The sequence below is a fragment of the Pseudonaja textilis genome, chromosome 10 (assembly GCF_049901715.1).
Source record: "Pseudonaja textilis isolate UNSWEBS1 chromosome 10, rPseTex1.2, whole genome shotgun sequence".
Lineage (NCBI taxonomy): Eukaryota > Metazoa > Chordata > Lepidosauria > Squamata > Elapidae > Pseudonaja > Pseudonaja textilis.
The window spans coordinates 13,370,790-13,387,680 of NC_141999.1; the positions used below are offsets into that span (position 1 = coordinate 13,370,790).

Sequence of the window (16,891 nt, forward strand, 5' to 3'; positions counted from 1 at the left end):
TAGCATCCGCTGCAATGTCTTTAGCATCTACATTCTTTGTCACTGAAAGCTAAATTAATTACCAATAAGAAGCTTGGAAAACTCCCTCCTCTTTATGCCTGATTGAATCTGTGAATATTTTATAGTTGGGATACTTAAATATCATTTGGTATTCCAGGAAATTATAACAGGTTTTTTTCTCTCCAAAAAATCAAATCCTTGGTGCTTAAAAAGGTGAAGTCTGATTGCAACATTGCATTGCTGTGGAATTAAGCATGTTTTAACTTGTTAAGTCTGGAAAGTACCTCTCGCCTTTAAAGCTGTTGTGTGTACTGCATTTGTTTTGAGGAAAACCCAGGAAAATTACAAAGGAAAGATGACAGTAAGAGTGAAACAAGCAGTGCCACTTAATAAACGTTTTACCTGGAAGAAATGTATTTCAAACTCTTGCTACTTTTCATTTGTTGCTGGGTTGGTATTAAAAGCATCTTCATAGTGATGGCATAATGACGGCATAGATGGCATAGTTAATCTGCCACTTAAATTGGAGTGAGTTGGTTACTAATCAGATTAGAAAGTGATATACTGTATGGTATTGGGTTTGTTAGATGATGCTTATGTTAGTCCCATTTCAAGCTGACTTGTCACTGGAGGATCAAACAGCAAATTTTGAAGCAATGTAAGAATGTGTTAAGCATAATTATATCAAGGACAATATATTGTCACTTGGACACAATGCTGATCATCCTTTAATGTCACAGAGTAGTGATGACATGCAACGTTGTGCCCTGTGCTTATCTGAAGGTGTGAATGGATGTGTACAGATGGAATTCGTGAGACTTGCTCTCACACTCAGAGGTTTACAATTTCAGCATATTGCCCCCAACAATCTGAGTCCTCGCTTTACCAATTTGGGAGGATGGAAGGCTAAGACAACCTCAAGCTCGTCGGGATCAAACACCTGGCTGTGGGCAGAGTTAGCCTGCAATACTACATCCTAACCACTGCACCACCATGGCCCTAATAGACTAGACTAGGCTGTGATAAGTTTTACTGAAGAAAGCCTCTGTAAAACAAGTGTCTGGAGATGTAAAACAACGGCAAAGTGCAAATTCTTGAGAGTAACATAAAAATTATGGACGGAGAGCTGAAAGAAGAATTAGATAATTTCTTTTTTTAATTAAACTTTATTAGTCTTTTATATCTTTAAATGAACCAAAAATATACATATTATGACATTAACAGTATGTGACATCTATCTCAATCTTCTATTTTGTGCTTATTTACAAAAATATACAATTTATGCAAATGTAAACCTTTATAGGTTGCTTATCATTAATTCTTTCATCATCCATTTGTCTTAATTCAATCCAATCATATCATTTTCCCCAAATTCTATAATATTCAGAGTCCTCTTTCTCTCGTTACATCCGGGTTAATTTATCCATCTCAGCACACACCATTATTTTTTGAATGATCAATTTCTCTGATGGTATATAATTGTGCTTCCAACATTGAACGTAGGCAATTCTAGCAGCCGCTAAAATGTGTAATATTATATATTTTATATTTTTCCCACATTTCTTTTTAAATATCCCTAACAAGAATAATTCTGGTTTCCTGGAACTGAAGGAATTTTGTTCGAGATTTAAAGTAATTCCAGAGTATTTTGGTGAAGATATTACAGAAAAGGTTATTCAAGCTTTAGCAATTTTTTTTGATTGAGATGAGGAATCAGAGGTATACGTTGAGAAGGTATATAGAATAAGTACAGGATTTTCAACAATAAATACAAAAGGCATAATAATACATATGTATCTTAATAGAAAGAGGTAAATTTATTATTGTATTTTTAACTGCTACAAAGAATGGAAGTCACCTCGTATCTTTTTTTTTTCTATTTTTCTTTTACAATTTTCCCTTTCTTGCATTAGCTTTCTCTTTTCTTTCTTATATTAGCCTGTATCAATTTTTATCTTAATTTAAAAAAAAAAAAAGATTCTGTATCATCCCCACCGCTTCAGTGACAATGGGTAGATTGGGAAAGGACCTTTCCTTACCACTAAATAATTTATGGGAACACTTTTAATAAACAATCCAATTTTTTTTAAAGTCCCGAGATGTAGATCCTGCAAGAGTAAATGATTCTCTATGTAACAGCTCTCATGTGAAGTGCAGTGAGTAGCTAGAAGTGTGAGAGGTAACTGCCAAGGAAAGACAAGCTGACCTCTGACAATCCGTGAATCCTTGTTTAAGTGTTAGAGATGTGTATGGAAAGTTGTCTACAGCCCAGTGGCCTGGGCTGTAGACACCAATTGTGCCTACTGTCCCTGTCCTATTGTTTTTTTATTTTTCTTATATCTCATGTATTCAAAACTACAGTATATTTATTCTTATACCTGTATCTTGTAAGCGATTGACAAATCAAATAAATACTAAAAAAAATACAAAATACAGGTAGTTCCGAGGATCATCTGTGAGCGAATCGGTTCACTCCAATAGTCAGCTGCTAGGCCGTTCCATCCGACCTGGCTCTATTCTGATCTTTATTTCCTGGTTTTGAAGCTAAGCTGCTTCACACGACACAGCGGATTGCCGCGTGTCAGCTGTTGAAGACAAGGAGAGTGCAGGATTGCAGGGGAAGGTCCCTCCGCACACGCAAAGCCATGCTCACAGAACCAGGGGTAAAAAAATTTAAACCCCACCACTGCACACAGCCGCCACACCAAATAAGTTACCTTGCTCCACAGGTATCACCAGCTTGATTCTTCATGAGTTCAACCCTAGCTTGGCAGCTACACTTGAACACTTTTTTTTTTTACTCGGCTTGCAAGAATAAATGAGACCGTAGGCCTCTTGTGATGGAGTCTTCAAGATTAGTGCCCACAAAGTAGGCTTACAAAATTTTCTGTGCTCTGCAAACCCCATAGTGCACATATAAATCATAGTTAAGGACTCTGCAGATTGTGTGTACTTAAACCATAGTGGCTTACTCAATGAATCATGGCTTCACAACCCACAGGGTAGCGCAATGTGTCAATTATTTTGCAAAATCGTTAACGTTGTCCCAGTTGCACAGTGGCTCTTGTCTTCAGCTAGCAAGAACATTTCTTTCTCTTATCCTGAGTGGAAACCTCTGAGTGAACCGGCGATGGCAGTTTGGTTTTCACTCCATCCCACTGTGGACCAGGTTTCATCACCCCACTTTTCAAGGCCTTGTAGATGCCCAGAGTTAACATTTGGAAAACTGCCTCCACATTGCTGCTGCTTTTCGCCGAAGTCTCGATATACTTGGCTTCAAAGGAAACCGCCAGTTTCTCAGCTTCCTTTTGTCCCACCTTCCGTTCAGCCTCCAGGTCACTCTTGTTCCCCACCAGCACGAAAACCGGGCGGTGAGGTTTGACTGTGTCCACCACTTCCTGGTGCCAGATCCTGATGTTCTCAAATGATGCCCGGTTGGTTAGGTCAAACATCAGGACTCCCCCAGCTGCGTTACGGTAGTAGGAACGTGTCACTGATCTACATCACAGAAAGATTTGTTGAGCATGAAAATATTGCAAGAAGACAGAAAGAAATAAAATATAGAATAGAGTTACAGTAGAGCGTAGAGCGTAGAGAATAGAAGAGAATAGAGAATAGTCTAGTCTTGGAGAGGAAAGCTATGGCAAATCTAGACAGCACACTAAAAAGCAGAGGCATCACTCCGCCAACAAATGTGTGTATAGTCAAGGCTATGGTTTTCCCAGTTGCAATGTATGGTTATGAAAGTTGGACCATAAGAAACGCTAAACACCAAAGACTGGAGGCCTTTGAACTCTGGTGCTGGAGAAGACTCCTGCGAGTCCCTTGGACTGCAAGGCCATCCAACTGGTCAGTCCTAGAGGAGATCAACCCTGATTGCTCTTTAGAAGGCCAGATCCTGAAGATGAAACTCAAAGACTTTGGCCAGCTAATGAGAAGGACTCCCTAGAGAAGAGCCTAATGCTGGGAACGATTGAGGGCAAAAGAAGAAGGGGACGGCAGAGAAGGAGGCGGCTGGATGGAGCCACTGAAGCAGTCGGCGTGAGCCTAAATGGACTCTGGGGGATGGTAGAGGACAGAAAGGCCTGGAGGAACATCGTCCATAGGGTCGTGATGGGTCAGACACGACTTCGTGACTAGCAACAAGAAGAGAATAGAATTCAACTCAACTCAACTCAACTCTTTATTGGCTAAGTGTGATCAGACACACAAGGAATTAGAATAGGGTTTTCCAAGCTATATTTAAATTCAACAAGAAACTAAGGACAAATCTATCTCTTTCACCCAAATGGAGCCAGGATATTCCATTTCTATCTTTCCTAAGGAAAGTAATTGCTTCCCAGTCACCGAAGATTGCTGCATTTGGCAAAAACATTAACTTTCTAATTTTATTTCCAATTTAATGTTAGTGCTTTGTAAACATTAATTTTGTATTTGCAATACGCACTTTACTGTTTATAGTTACAATACTTGGAGGAACTTTCTGGGGCATCTATTTTTGTGAAATCCCAATAACTTTTAATATATACATTTGCATAAATACATTAGAATAAGCCCAAGTCTCGTTTCATTCCCTATTTCCTATTACTTGGCTGCCCTTCTTGATCAGGGATTCCAGATTCTTTTTACACAAAATGCACCACTTCCAAAACCCAAAAAACTCTGAAACCCCTGAACTAAGATGTTCAGTCAAATTAGCCAAGTTAAACTAAGCTTTCAAATTCTCCATTAATGTGTAATATTGCTCTGATATTTTATGTTCCTTTGGATGTGGTGGTAGAAGACTTACTCCCACAGTGCCATTCTCTGTATCCTTGAGAGTTTCTCATCGACACCCTACCTGGAGCACCGAGGCGAAGTAACAAGGAAGGTGGAGTTTTCTATGGTCACATGAATCATCTAAGTCTCACCTGGGTGCTGAGATTCTTAGATTACAGCAACTCTGACTCATCTTTTTGTGGTCAGTTGCAATGCCCTTTTTACTTTTTGTGTTCTATAAGGTGACTCCAGTGGCGTGTGCTGGAGTCTTGCCGATTGTCAAGTACAGGAAGTTCAATCATGTGATGATTGTAAGTGCAGAGGCCAGCCTTAAGTTCCTTTTTTCCGTGCTGTAGTAAACATTGAATAGTTGCTGAATAAATGATTGGAAGATGAAAAACTACTTGTAGGGGAAAGAAGAAAAAGCCAGAGTCTTTTAGCTCCTCTGAGACTAAATAGCTTTGTTCTTTCCCTGGGAACATCTAATCACCGGACTGTTGCAGTTAGTAAGATCTTTATCATAGCATTGCTTTTTATTTCTTGTTCTTTTCCTCCTGCATCCCATCTGTTCCTTTGTTTGCTCATTCCTCACATTTACACAGCCATCCATCTCAAAAAGTTGACCCTGGCAGGCACACAATACAAACAACTATAAAAAACTAATACCGAAACACATCCCATGATAAAAAGCATCAATACAGCTAGTCCTCAACTTACAACGGTACTGGAAAACATTGTGGCTGTTTTTTCACACTTAGAACCATTGCAGCATCCCACAGTCATGCAATCAACATTCAGGCACTTGGCAACTGGCATGTACTTATAACAGTTGCAGCATCCCGACTCCAGAGATTGTGTGTTTTCCCCCTTTTGCGACCGTCCAACAAGCAAAGTCAATGGGGAAGCCGGATTTACTTAACAACCGTGTCACTCACTTAACAACTGCAAGAAAGATTGTAAAATGGGGCAAAACTCAAGTGGCTTAGCAACATCAATTTTGGGTTCAATTGTTGTCGTAAGGCAAGGACTGCCTGCACATTACACCGACTGTCTTCATACTCTATGATGGGTGTCAAATTCAATTTAAATGAGGGCGACATCAGGGTTGTGTTTGACCTCGGAGGGCTGGGGTGACATGGGGTATGTGCGGACGTGGACATGATAGGCATGGGCAGCTTGATGTCGCTCGTGTCAGGGGGCTAAGGCAGGACTTCCCTGAGACCTTCCTTCATTCTCATTATAACGTTCCTTCCTTCCCTTTCTTCTTTATCCTTCCCTCTTCATTCTCCTTCCCTCTTCCTTCCCCTCTTTCCTTCTTTTTCCTTGTTTGCTTCTTCGTCTTTTCTCTTCCCCTTTCTCCTTCCCTATCCCTGCCTGCATGCCCAAATGCAAAAGGGGAAACACTTCTCCTTTTGATTCTCTCTAACTAAAAACAATGCTGCGAATCTAAAGTTTTTTAAACTCCTCCAAACAAGGAAGGAAGCAAAGCTTAAGCCTTCCTTCATTTTCAGGTTCCCTCAACTCATCTCACCAGCATCTTCCAAGCCTTTGGGGGAAAAGGTCCCTGGCTCCTGACCTTTTGGCTGAGAGATCCCAAGTCCAGCCTTCCTCCCCTGACTCACCTGAACCGTTCTTGGCCCGCAGTATCCCAAAACTGCAGCTTGACACACAGGTTGGGCTCCATCTCCAGAAAGTGGACATAAAAGTCCACCCCCACAGTTTGGTTCATGGACTCCGTAAAGACCCCGTCGGCGTAGCGCTTCAGAAGACACGATTTCCCCACCGTGGAATCGCCCAGCATGATGATCCGGAACTGATAGTCCCATGGAGAATCCACAGCCATGGGGAGGCTGGCAGAGAAAGAGAGAGACAGAGAGAGACAGAGAGAGACCCCTGGAAGCTGCTATCTCTTGTGTGCCTGGATCTGTGTGGGTCTGTTGACGCATCAGTGGAGCGGAGCAAGAAGGCTCATGCCAGCTCAAAATACGTTCCAATCCGGTGTTCGACCTGGAGTCCCAAGCAGTGGAAAAAGCTGAGTTCTAACCCAGGTAAGAAACTGGTTGAGACTTGTTTGAGATTAGCACAGTTGCTCTCCCTTCGACCGCCCGAGGCTCTGGTGCTCTTATTCCATGTTTGGGCAGGCAGGCAGTCAGTCTGCTCCTAAGGCAGGCAGGATGTGCGAGTTCTCCCTGTCCTGCTCCTCCCTGAAAATGGGCCGTGTTTATTCAAGGCCAAGCCAGGCCAGCAAGAACACATTTCACCTACATTCCAGCCTGCTGCAGGATTTCCCTTCTGTGGGGAATGAGCATCCAAGTTGCCTCCTTAGGCAGAAGAGGAAACGAAAGCCTCCTGAAACTCAGAGGAGGCTGTGGTGCAAACACAGCCAACGTGTACCAGAGGTGGAATTCAGCAGGTTCTGAGCAGTTCTGGAGAACCGGTAGCGGAAAGTTTGAGTAGTTTGAAGAACCGGTAAATCCCACCTCTGACTGGCCCCGCCCCCATCTATTCTCCGCCTCCCAAGTCCCAGCTGATTGGCTGGGTCTTCTTTGGTTGCCCTGCGCAGGAGAATGGAGCTGGAAAGCAGGTTAGTGGGGTGGGGAGCAGTGGTGGGATTCAAAATTTTTTACTACCGGTTCTGTGGGCATGGCTTAGTGGGCATGGCAGGGGAAGGATACTGTAAAATCTCCACTCCCTTCCCACTCCACTAACCTGCTTTCCAGTTCTGTTCTCCTGTGCAGCGCAACAAAAGAAGACCCAGCCGATCAGCTGGGACTCGATGGGAGGCAGAGGATAGATGGGGGCGGGGCCAGGCAGAGGCAATATTTGCCGGTTCTCTGAACTACTCAAAATTTCCGCTACTGGTTCTGCAGAACCGGCCAGAACCTTCTGAATACCATCTCTGGTGTGGAGGAAATGGAGATTTTGCAGTATCTTTCCCCTGCCAAGCCACGCCCACAGAACCGGTAATAAAAAAAAAATTGAATCCCAAATCTGATCCCACGTAGCTGAACAATAATTTACACAATAACATGCTAGGCTAACGTGTGGTTGCCTAATCAGTAGGCAATTCTGTCTGTGTGTTGATGCACATGTATGTGTGTCCTTGCGCACATCTGGTATATTGCAGTCACGGGGAAAGCCAGTTTACAGGAAGCCAATGTCCCCTTTAAAAAGGCACTACATATTTGCACCATGGCTGTGAGAAAGAAAATACAGGCCATCCTCAACTTACAACAGTTCATTTAGTGACCGTCCAAAGTTACAGCACTGAAAAAAGTGACTTATAACCATCTTTCAGAGTTACGACCTTTGAAGCATCCCCATGATCAGGAGATCAAAATTCAGATGCTTGGCCACTGATTCAAACTTACGACCGTGGCTGTGTCCCGGGGTCACATGATCCCCTTTTGCAACCTTCTAACAAGCCAAATCAATGGGGAAGCCAGATTCACTTCACAACCGGGTTACTAACTTATCGACTGCAGTGATTCACTTAACAACTGGGGCAAGGAAGGTGGTCAAATGGGGCAAAAATCACTTAACAAATGTTTTGCTTAAAAACAGAAATCTGGGGCTCCATTGTGGTCATACGTTGAAGACTACCTGTTTTGCTGGACCATCTCACCAAGACTAAATAAGCTTGTTTAATGCAACGTGTGGATTAAATCTTGGAGACCTGGTAGTGCAGTGGTTAGAATGCAGTATGGGACTTATTTATGGTGAGCAAAGTTTAGGGATCAACCTTAAATGACAGACTTTATCAATAAGCTCACATAGGTAAAAAAAAAAGTAGAATTTATAAAACCTGTCTGTATTTGTGTGCAAGTTTACTTAAATATTTATGTGTAAATGTTGGTTCTCACGGCTATTTCTGCAATGAGGGTCAGCTAGGAGGTAAGTGTGGTGTTCAGCTAGAAAAGGAAACTTAAGCCAATGTTGGCTAATCTAGCAAGCAAGAAAGCAGGGATGGTCCATATTATGACTTTGACAGACCATTAGGAAATCCACATGCTATGGGCTAAACTACGAAAATCAAGCAAACGACTCCAAGAAAATGCAGGAAACCCACTTCCAAATCACATGGAAGCTGTAGGCGTGGGTCCCCAACAGATCATGAGTGGATTTCAACTCAGGAAGTTATTTTTATTTTGTTGTTAGAGTTAGGGCTATTGTTTACTATCAAACCCAGGGAAAGCATCACTTTTCCTTCAGCAATAGGCAGAACAATGTTTTAAACACTTCATTTCAAGAATTACACGCCAAGAGAATATTTATTGTGCTTTGAGCGCTACCCAGCATGCAAAAGTGGCCAGTGAAGACGATGACAATAAACAAAGCCATACATATTATTATATATTAATATTACTGTTTAAAAAAGGAAGTAAATATTTTTTTACATTAAATATTTTCAGGATTTTTTTTTTTAAAGTTAAGTTTAAGTTAAGGAGGTGACATTGTGGAAACGAAGACTGTTTCAAAACATTTGATAAACACAAGTGTCCTGCCCCTGGTGGAGACTGACTCGGAGGGAGAGGAGGAACAGCCGACAGGGAGTGGAAGTGTGGCTCCAGAGGTTGGGGAGGAGGCTGGGGAAGGGCAGAGACCGGCTGGGCAGTCAGAGGAGGACCCAGGCCCATCCCCTCTCCATCCGAGGGCACGCAGGGAAGAGAGGATAAGGGAGAGACATGGTCTTCTCGGGAGGAGAGGGCCTTGATCCTCTTCATGGGCTGCAGCTGTGACAACTGAATAAGAGGATGCTGGAAACAAAGCTTGGAAATATCTCTAGTTTATGGTTCCTCTCTGAGTTTGGCATCCTTCCCAGTGTGTGTTATCTGTGGACGTCCTCCAGCCCTTATCTTGCCTGGTTTGTGTTGTTTTTTTCCTTCTTCTTGTAACTGTTTGTGTGGGAGTATTTTTGTCTTCCATCAAAGATATTCGGAGCTTGGAAGCAAAGTGAAGGAATAAAAGGGGCTTCACCTGTTTTCTTTGTTTGTTTTGTATCCCACCCTGGGTCATCACAACAAGATTCTCTACTGAATAATGGAAAGAACCTGTTTCATCATCATTATTTTCATTTAACGACCCCATAATCCCTGGCAGGGTGGGGTCAGGGCAACTGAATGGAGCTAGCAGAGTGTTTTAAAAGAAAGAACCTGTTTCTAACCCGCAAAATCCAGAAGAAGACTCCACAATGGTGCTGGGATTAGTGTGGCGTCTTTACTCCACATCCTAGCTCAACAGACATTTCTTAAAGCCATCTGAGCACTACTGTCAGTACCGCCGTCATATGCCTGAGCTTCGCATTCACCAGCTGCCAGTCTGCCATGAACTATGGGGAGGAGGGAGCTGGATGGGATGGAGGAAGAACTAACTACTCATCCTACCTTCCAGAGACAACATCTCAAGGTCAAAACCTGTGAATGCAATGGAACTGCTCACCAACCAGCCTGTTGAAGAGACCGTTCCTAAAACAATTTATTCAAATGTAATTGGACAATGAGAGACCAAGGGAGGAAGGGAACTGAATGAGGGACGTTAACCTAGGAGTTTTGGCATATGAATTTCAGTTCTGGCTTTGCTATACTGTAAACCACTTGGCTTTTAATAAAAGTACATCTCTCACTGCCAATGGAGTCGAGGGTCTTTCTTAACCAGAGGGCCAAGTCGGGGCAGGCCTGACAACTACATCTGTCTATCTGGCAATCCTTCTTATAACTTATCCCTTCCATCTCCCATCAGCCAAGCTGGCAGCTGGATGAATGAGGATATAGGATAACGGGCAAAAACACCTGTACAGGTTGGGACTATGAACTGCAATTAACAGGATAGCAATGTGTGAAAGTGGGCTGAGGAGAGAGGGGAATCTCTTTTTAGGATCCAATGTGAGTTGGTCACCAGGACCAGAGGGTTAGTCTTCCCAGCTTTTGGACTCATACTAGAGTCCATCCTCTGGGGAGAAAGATGTTCCCTGAGGATGGGCTACCGCACGAGTCTGAAAACTTGGAAGAGTAAACCTCCAGTGACCGACCCAGGTTGGATCCTGGCTGCAACATTATTCCGGGTCACGTATATTTGCCTTCATTCGTGATACCTTTTTAGTTTTGATGCTAAAATAATCTTTTAAGTTGAGAATTCTTAAAAAAAAAGCAATGCCCATCTCTTTCATATCTAAAAACAATAGAAAAACGTGTCATTGATTTTCAGCAGGAAACAAGATCTGAGGTGAGATTAGAAAGAGCTCCGGAGGATGTAATAAAGTAGTTGGAGGTCACAGGTTGTGGATGGTCTCGCCTGGGTAAGGATTAACCCAGTGGATTAAGTCTGTGTTTCGTCTAAGGAAGAATTCTATTTTGAGTAACCAGTGTCCTGTAACATCCAGTTCTCACTCAATTAACACTGACATGCTTCTTTGGATGCCTTCTTCCTTTGCAGACTGCTTGCTCTTCTCTTATAAACGATTTTCACGCCATCCCAGCCTTCCTGCAGGTCAAACTCTTTGTTTCTCAGAGCCTCATAGATAGCATTGGTGATGGTCTCGAAAGCCAGATCTATGTTGGTGTCAGTTTTGGCAGATGTTTCTATAAAAGATGTGCCTAGAGAAGTGGCCAAGCCCTCTGCTTCCTCCAGGGTGACCCTGTTCATTGACTCAAGATCACACTTGTGGCCGACGAGGAGGAAAATGACTTTGTCCATCACATTGGTCACCTCATTGTACCAATCAAAGATGCTTTCAAAGGACCTTCGGTTGGTCATGTCAAAGATCAGCAGCACACCAACCGCATTCCGGTAGAAAGACCTGGTGATACACCTAAAGGGGGCAAAATGCCAAATTGAAACGTTAGTTTTTTTATCCAAGATATCAGAGTTATCTAGAGCAGAGTTCTCTAACCTTGGCAACCTTAAGACTTCAGGATTGCGGAAGTCCACAAGTCTTCAAGTTGCCAAGTTTGGAGAACCCTGATCTAGAGGACAGAATCATTCCAGCAGACGTTAATCTTCATTGTAATCTATAACAAGATATTCATGATAGACTGCTAATATCTCTTTCTAGGTTTTTTATGTGCAACTTTGCTTGGCAAGTAAACACCCTAAAGCAGAGGTCTCCAAACTTGGTAACTTGAAGACTTGTGGACTTCAGCTCCCAGAATTCCTCAGCCAGCTAGTCCAGAAGTCTTAAAGTTGCCAAGTTTGAGGACCCCTGCCCTAAAGTAACTCTTGTGGCTGAGTTTATAACTGTAGCCTGTAGAACTTATGTTTTTCTGATAGCTATGTAAACTAGGTGCTATCCTAAGACGTTTATTATGTCTGTTATGCTATGGTTTTTATGTTGTCTGGGTCTATGACCTATGATAAACATCCTACTACTACAAGATATCAGAGCTATTTGTTGAAGCACTTGTCTGAATACTAACTGTTACTATCCATCATGCGCCCACTGACCTTGGTCTGGAGTGGTGTTTGCAAAGCAATTTATATTTTAGATGTAAACATAGTTGAAATCTATTGAGATGATTGATATACAGATAGTCCTGACTGATGACTGTAATTGAGTCTGTAATTTCAGCCGTAAGTCATGACAGTAGTAAAGCAGGTCACCATGTGACCTCGTCTGATTTTACAAACTTTTTGGTGGAGGCCATTAAGCAAACCATAACCATTGTTTGTTATGGAGCATTTTTGCTGGAAATCAGGAAGTAAGCACCAGTCCAGTTCTACATAAGAATTATGGGTGACAGAACTGATAGTGTTTTATAATGCTTATAACTGCCTGCTTCAGAAATGTTTAATAAACAGTACCCTTTGTAACTAACCCAGATTATATTACCAAAATTGCTGTATGTGTGTTATAAAAAGAAAAGTAAGTAATAGAAACTGGACAGTATCTTGGAGTGGGGAGGCCACTGAACTTAGGACATTGGACATGCAAAGTAACTTCCTCTTGAACAATGTCCCTGGCCTGGATCTTGTATAGATAGTCCTCGATTTGCAACCACAGTTGAGTCCAAAATTTCCACAACAAAGCAAGAGAGTTGTTAAGTGAGTTTGGCCCAGAGGTGGTATTCAGGTAGCTCTGACCAGTTCTGAAGAACCAGTAGCAGAAATGTTGAGTAGTTCAGAGAACCAGCAAATACCGCCTCTGCCTGGCCCCGCCCCATCTATTCTCCGCCTCCCGAGTCCCAGCTGATTGGCTGGGTCTCCTTTGGTTGCCCTGCACAGGAGAACAGAGCTGGAAAGCAGGTTAGTTAGTGGGGTGGGGAGGGCATGATTTTTCAGTATCCTTCCCCTGCCACGCCCACCAAGCCATGCCCACAGAACTGGTAGTAAAAAAAAAATTGAATCCCACTACTGGTTTTGCCTCATTTTACAACTTTTCTTGCCACAGTTAAGGGGATCACTGCCGTTGTTAAATTAGTAGCACAGTTGTTAAGCGAATCCAGCTTCCCCATTGATTTTCCTTGCCAAAAGATCACAACAGGGGATCACCTGACTCTGGGACCCTGCAACCCTTATATCTGAGCCAGTTGTCAAGAGCCTGAATGTTGATCACGTGCCATGGGGATGCTACGATATTCACAAACAGCCACTGTTTTCGGCGCTGTTTAACTTCGAGAAAACAAATGGCTGTAAATTGAGGATTACCTGTAGTGCAGAATATTCCTGCCCCTTTTCTAAAAATATACCCGAAGCAATGAGAAGTGTATGAAAACAAAACGTGTCCCCTTTTATCTCCCAAGGGGTAGTCCCATCAGTGTTTCACAACACAAGCAGGATCATGGATCTCCTTAATGAGCAACAACTAACTCATTAACAGATCAGCTTAACCAGGTCATAGTCCATTACTTTGAGACGCTGATCACACCGGTTAGGTCTGTGAAGACTTGCAAGAAAAATAAATTGGAGGTCTTTAAGATGCTCCGACATTGTGTTCTTTTTTTTCTTCTATCTCCTGATCAGCCTTGAAAACTCCGCTTCAGTCACACCCTAGCCCTCCCAGGCCCTTTTTCTTTCAGCTGCTTGCCCCACACCTCTTCAGATAACTGATATCAGATGTAATCAGGAGGAGGAGGAAGAGGAGGAGGATGGGGACAGCTCTCAAGGCCAAATCATTCCAAGGGGATTAATTTACAACCAAAGCTGCAGTTTGAGGCCATCTCCCTCCTTAGCAATAGCAGAGCTTCCAAGCCTAAGGGAAGGTGGCTGGATTATCACATTTTTGAAGAAAAAGAAGTTATTAAGATCCCCACCTAAACGCTAGGGCAACTCTTAAGAGTGAAGATTCCTAAGCTCTGTGGTCAATATTTTTAACCCTAAGTCTATAAATCAGAACTTCAGAAGCAGAAGTTTGCAGCTTATTTGCTTGCACGGGTATTTTGTGCCTTCTGAGGTTGACAGCTGAGGAACCCTGGATTCTGAAGGAACAGATGCAAGGTTGCTCATAATCTGTCACCCATTTCCCAGACCTTTTTCTCTTACACCCCTGCTGATGTTGCTTGTCAACTGAAGTTGTGGTCTCACCCCACAATCAGGAGGCTGTGAGTTCGATCCTAGGTAGAGGCTAATATTTGGAATAGACTCTCCTGCTCAAGCAGCTGGTTGGACAAGATGACCTCCAAAGTCCCTTCCAACTCTGTTGTTCTATGTTCCTCAGTAGGAACATCCAATTTGTTTGTTTTTTTCATTATTATTTGGTAGGTTTATATCAGTTTTCCTCCAGGACAGGGGTCTTCAAGCTTGACAGCTTTAGGACTTGTAGACTTCAGCTTCCAGAATTCCTCTTCCAATCATGTTAGCTCAGGAATTCTGGGAGTTGAAGTCCGCAATGCTTAAGCTTGCCAAGTTTGAAGACCCTTGCTCCAAAAGCTCATAACAATCCTGTCCCATTTTCCCAACAACAGTTCCATTAGGTAGGAGTTGAGAGAATAACTTAAGACCTTATTCCCTCAAGACCTTCTGTGGGTGGGGGAAGGGCTAGAATCTATGTTTCCTTGCTCACATTGTCCAACACCTTCATAACAACATCATACTGGTTCTCACTGTTGGAGCAAGGTAAGAATTCAACACTATGAACTGTTTTTATTGGGAATGATAAAGGAAGATCATACTAAGACAGACAAATATATCATTTTACATATAATAACTGCAGCCAGAATTGTTTAGGCACAGTATTGGAAACAGGAAAATATACCATTTGAGGAGACAGTGATAAGAAAGATTCTAGACTGCGTGGAGATGGACAGGCTGACCTTAGAGTTAAAAGATAGAGATGAAATGGAGTATTATTTGGTCTGGGACGCCTGGTATATCTGGTTAGACAATAGACCCCAAAATAACACAATAACTAATAGATCAATATGAATGCTGATGATGCTGTAACATTGTTGAAAGTGTTAATATGTTATAAATTGTTGGAAAACGTTTAATAAAAATTATATATACATATAACTTTGTTTATGTGTATACACACAGACACACACAGAGAGACACACAGACACAGACAGACACAGACGGACACACACAGACACAGACACACACACACACACACACACACACACACACACACACATAAATATATAGCTTCAGTTCTTGCATGGGGTTCCCCCTTACAGCTTGCCCAATGTTTTTGACCTCTAAATACCCCTGCTCTGGAACATTTTGGCTAGAATATTTCAATCTTGAACCCTCTAGCACCCTTCCAGGTTCTCCTTACCTGAACCTCTCCTGGCCAGCTGTGTCCCAGAGCTGGAGCTTCACCCTGATTCCCGGAGGCAGCTCCATCATCTTGCTGTAGAACTCTACACCCACGGTGGGACAAGGGGTTGGCACGAAGCATCGCTCTGTGTATCTCCGCAGCAGAGATGTTTTGCCCACGGTGGAATCCCCCAGCAGCAGGATCCGAAACTGGTAGTGCCAGTTGCCACTGGGTGGGTGGGCCGGCAGCATCAGCCCCCATTTTGCCTCTGTAGACACTTCCATGGTGGAACGGCTGACAGTGGGAACACGAGAGGGCACTCTTAGCATGGGACTTTGAGAAGAACCCGATCTTGTCCTCCCTCGGCTGATCTCAACAAAGTTCTGCTACCGGCAGGATGAAGATAGAGCGGTCTCCACCCTCAAGACTCTCTCCCCCGCTACTGTCTCCTCTGGAGCAAGGAAAAGCCAACCCACCTCTTAGCCTTCACTTGATACCTCCCGCCCCTCCTCTCTCCGCTCCACCCAACCCATTCCCTTCAAAGCCTGGAGGTGATCGGATTTCTGTTTTGGAGGGATAGTTAGGCAGAAGCATGGATTGCCTGGGACATTATGTGAGATTTTTAGATTTTTTTTTCCTTCTTCTTCTTCTTTGATGTCCCATTTTAATCAGAAAATCACGTTTGTGAGTTGGGTGGAGACAATGATTGAATATATAAATACATAAAGCTACGATTTTGGATAACGAGCATAGCAGGCTTCTCCAGAACGTCATTTATTTTTATTTTTGTTTGACAAACTTGTACAAGATAACAAGCATAGGTATGAACATAAACAAGAACAAAGGAAATAAATACAGATAAATGGGGACAATAAGACAGGGATGAGAGGCACACTGGTGCACTTATGCACGTCCCCTTTAAAGACCCCTTAAGAATGGGGTGAGGTCCATCTCCAACCTCCTTGAATTGCTGCAGTTGTGGAACAATGTAGAATTCTTATTCTCCAAGATCAACCTGGTTTTTCAAAGACCAGATTTAGACCTCGTTGGATTCCACTTCTGTAGAAATGAAGTTCACCAGAGAGGGTGGCAGATGTCCCATCTAGGAGCAGTTGGGCTTGTTGGTTGATTCAGAGGACGTATGAACTTCTATCAATATGTGTTTTTAGGAGCACTCAAATTTTAAAAGAAAACAAGGGAGGAGGTAAAGGAAATCTACCAGTTTTCTCTCCCCCTCCCTTGCAAATTGGCTGTATCACATGTCCACCCATAGCTCTTGAGAACAATAATGCGTGCAGACTGCTCTCCCAGTTCCCCATTCCTTTACATGCCAGTCTCCTGAAAATCAGACTTACTTTGTTATCTATGCATTCTTCCAGGCATTAGCGGATAAAACTAGATTTGTAATAGCAAAGGAAGACCTTTCTGGAGGTTCCTTACGAA

At 42.9% G+C, this 16,891-nt stretch overlaps 2 protein-coding genes across 2 annotated transcripts; both read right to left on the bottom strand.

The window, feature by feature from the left end:
• Positions 1–1,969: 1,969 nt before the first annotated feature.
• Positions 1,970–6,914, bottom strand: LOC113437473 (ras-related protein Rab-39B-like). Its single transcript, XM_026702487.2, has 2 exons — positions 6,381–6,914; positions 1,970–3,498 (listed from the first exon to the last, which is right to left on the bottom strand). The coding sequence occupies exons 1-2, from the start codon at positions 6,599–6,601 to the stop codon at positions 3,075–3,077; spliced, it is 645 nt and encodes a 214-aa protein (XP_026558272.1). The 5' UTR covers positions 6,602–6,914; the 3' UTR covers positions 1,970–3,074.
• A 2,096-nt stretch (positions 6,915–9,010) lies between these two features.
• On the bottom strand, positions 9,011–15,826 carry RAB42 (RAB42, member RAS oncogene family). The gene is made up of 2 exons (XM_026702810.2): positions 15,467–15,826; positions 9,011–11,566 (listed from the first exon to the last, which is right to left on the bottom strand). The coding sequence occupies exons 1-2, from the start codon at positions 15,775–15,777 to the stop codon at positions 11,149–11,151; spliced, it is 729 nt and encodes a 242-aa protein (XP_026558595.2). The 5' UTR covers positions 15,778–15,826; the 3' UTR covers positions 9,011–11,148.
• Between the last annotated feature and the right edge of the window lie 1,065 nt (positions 15,827–16,891).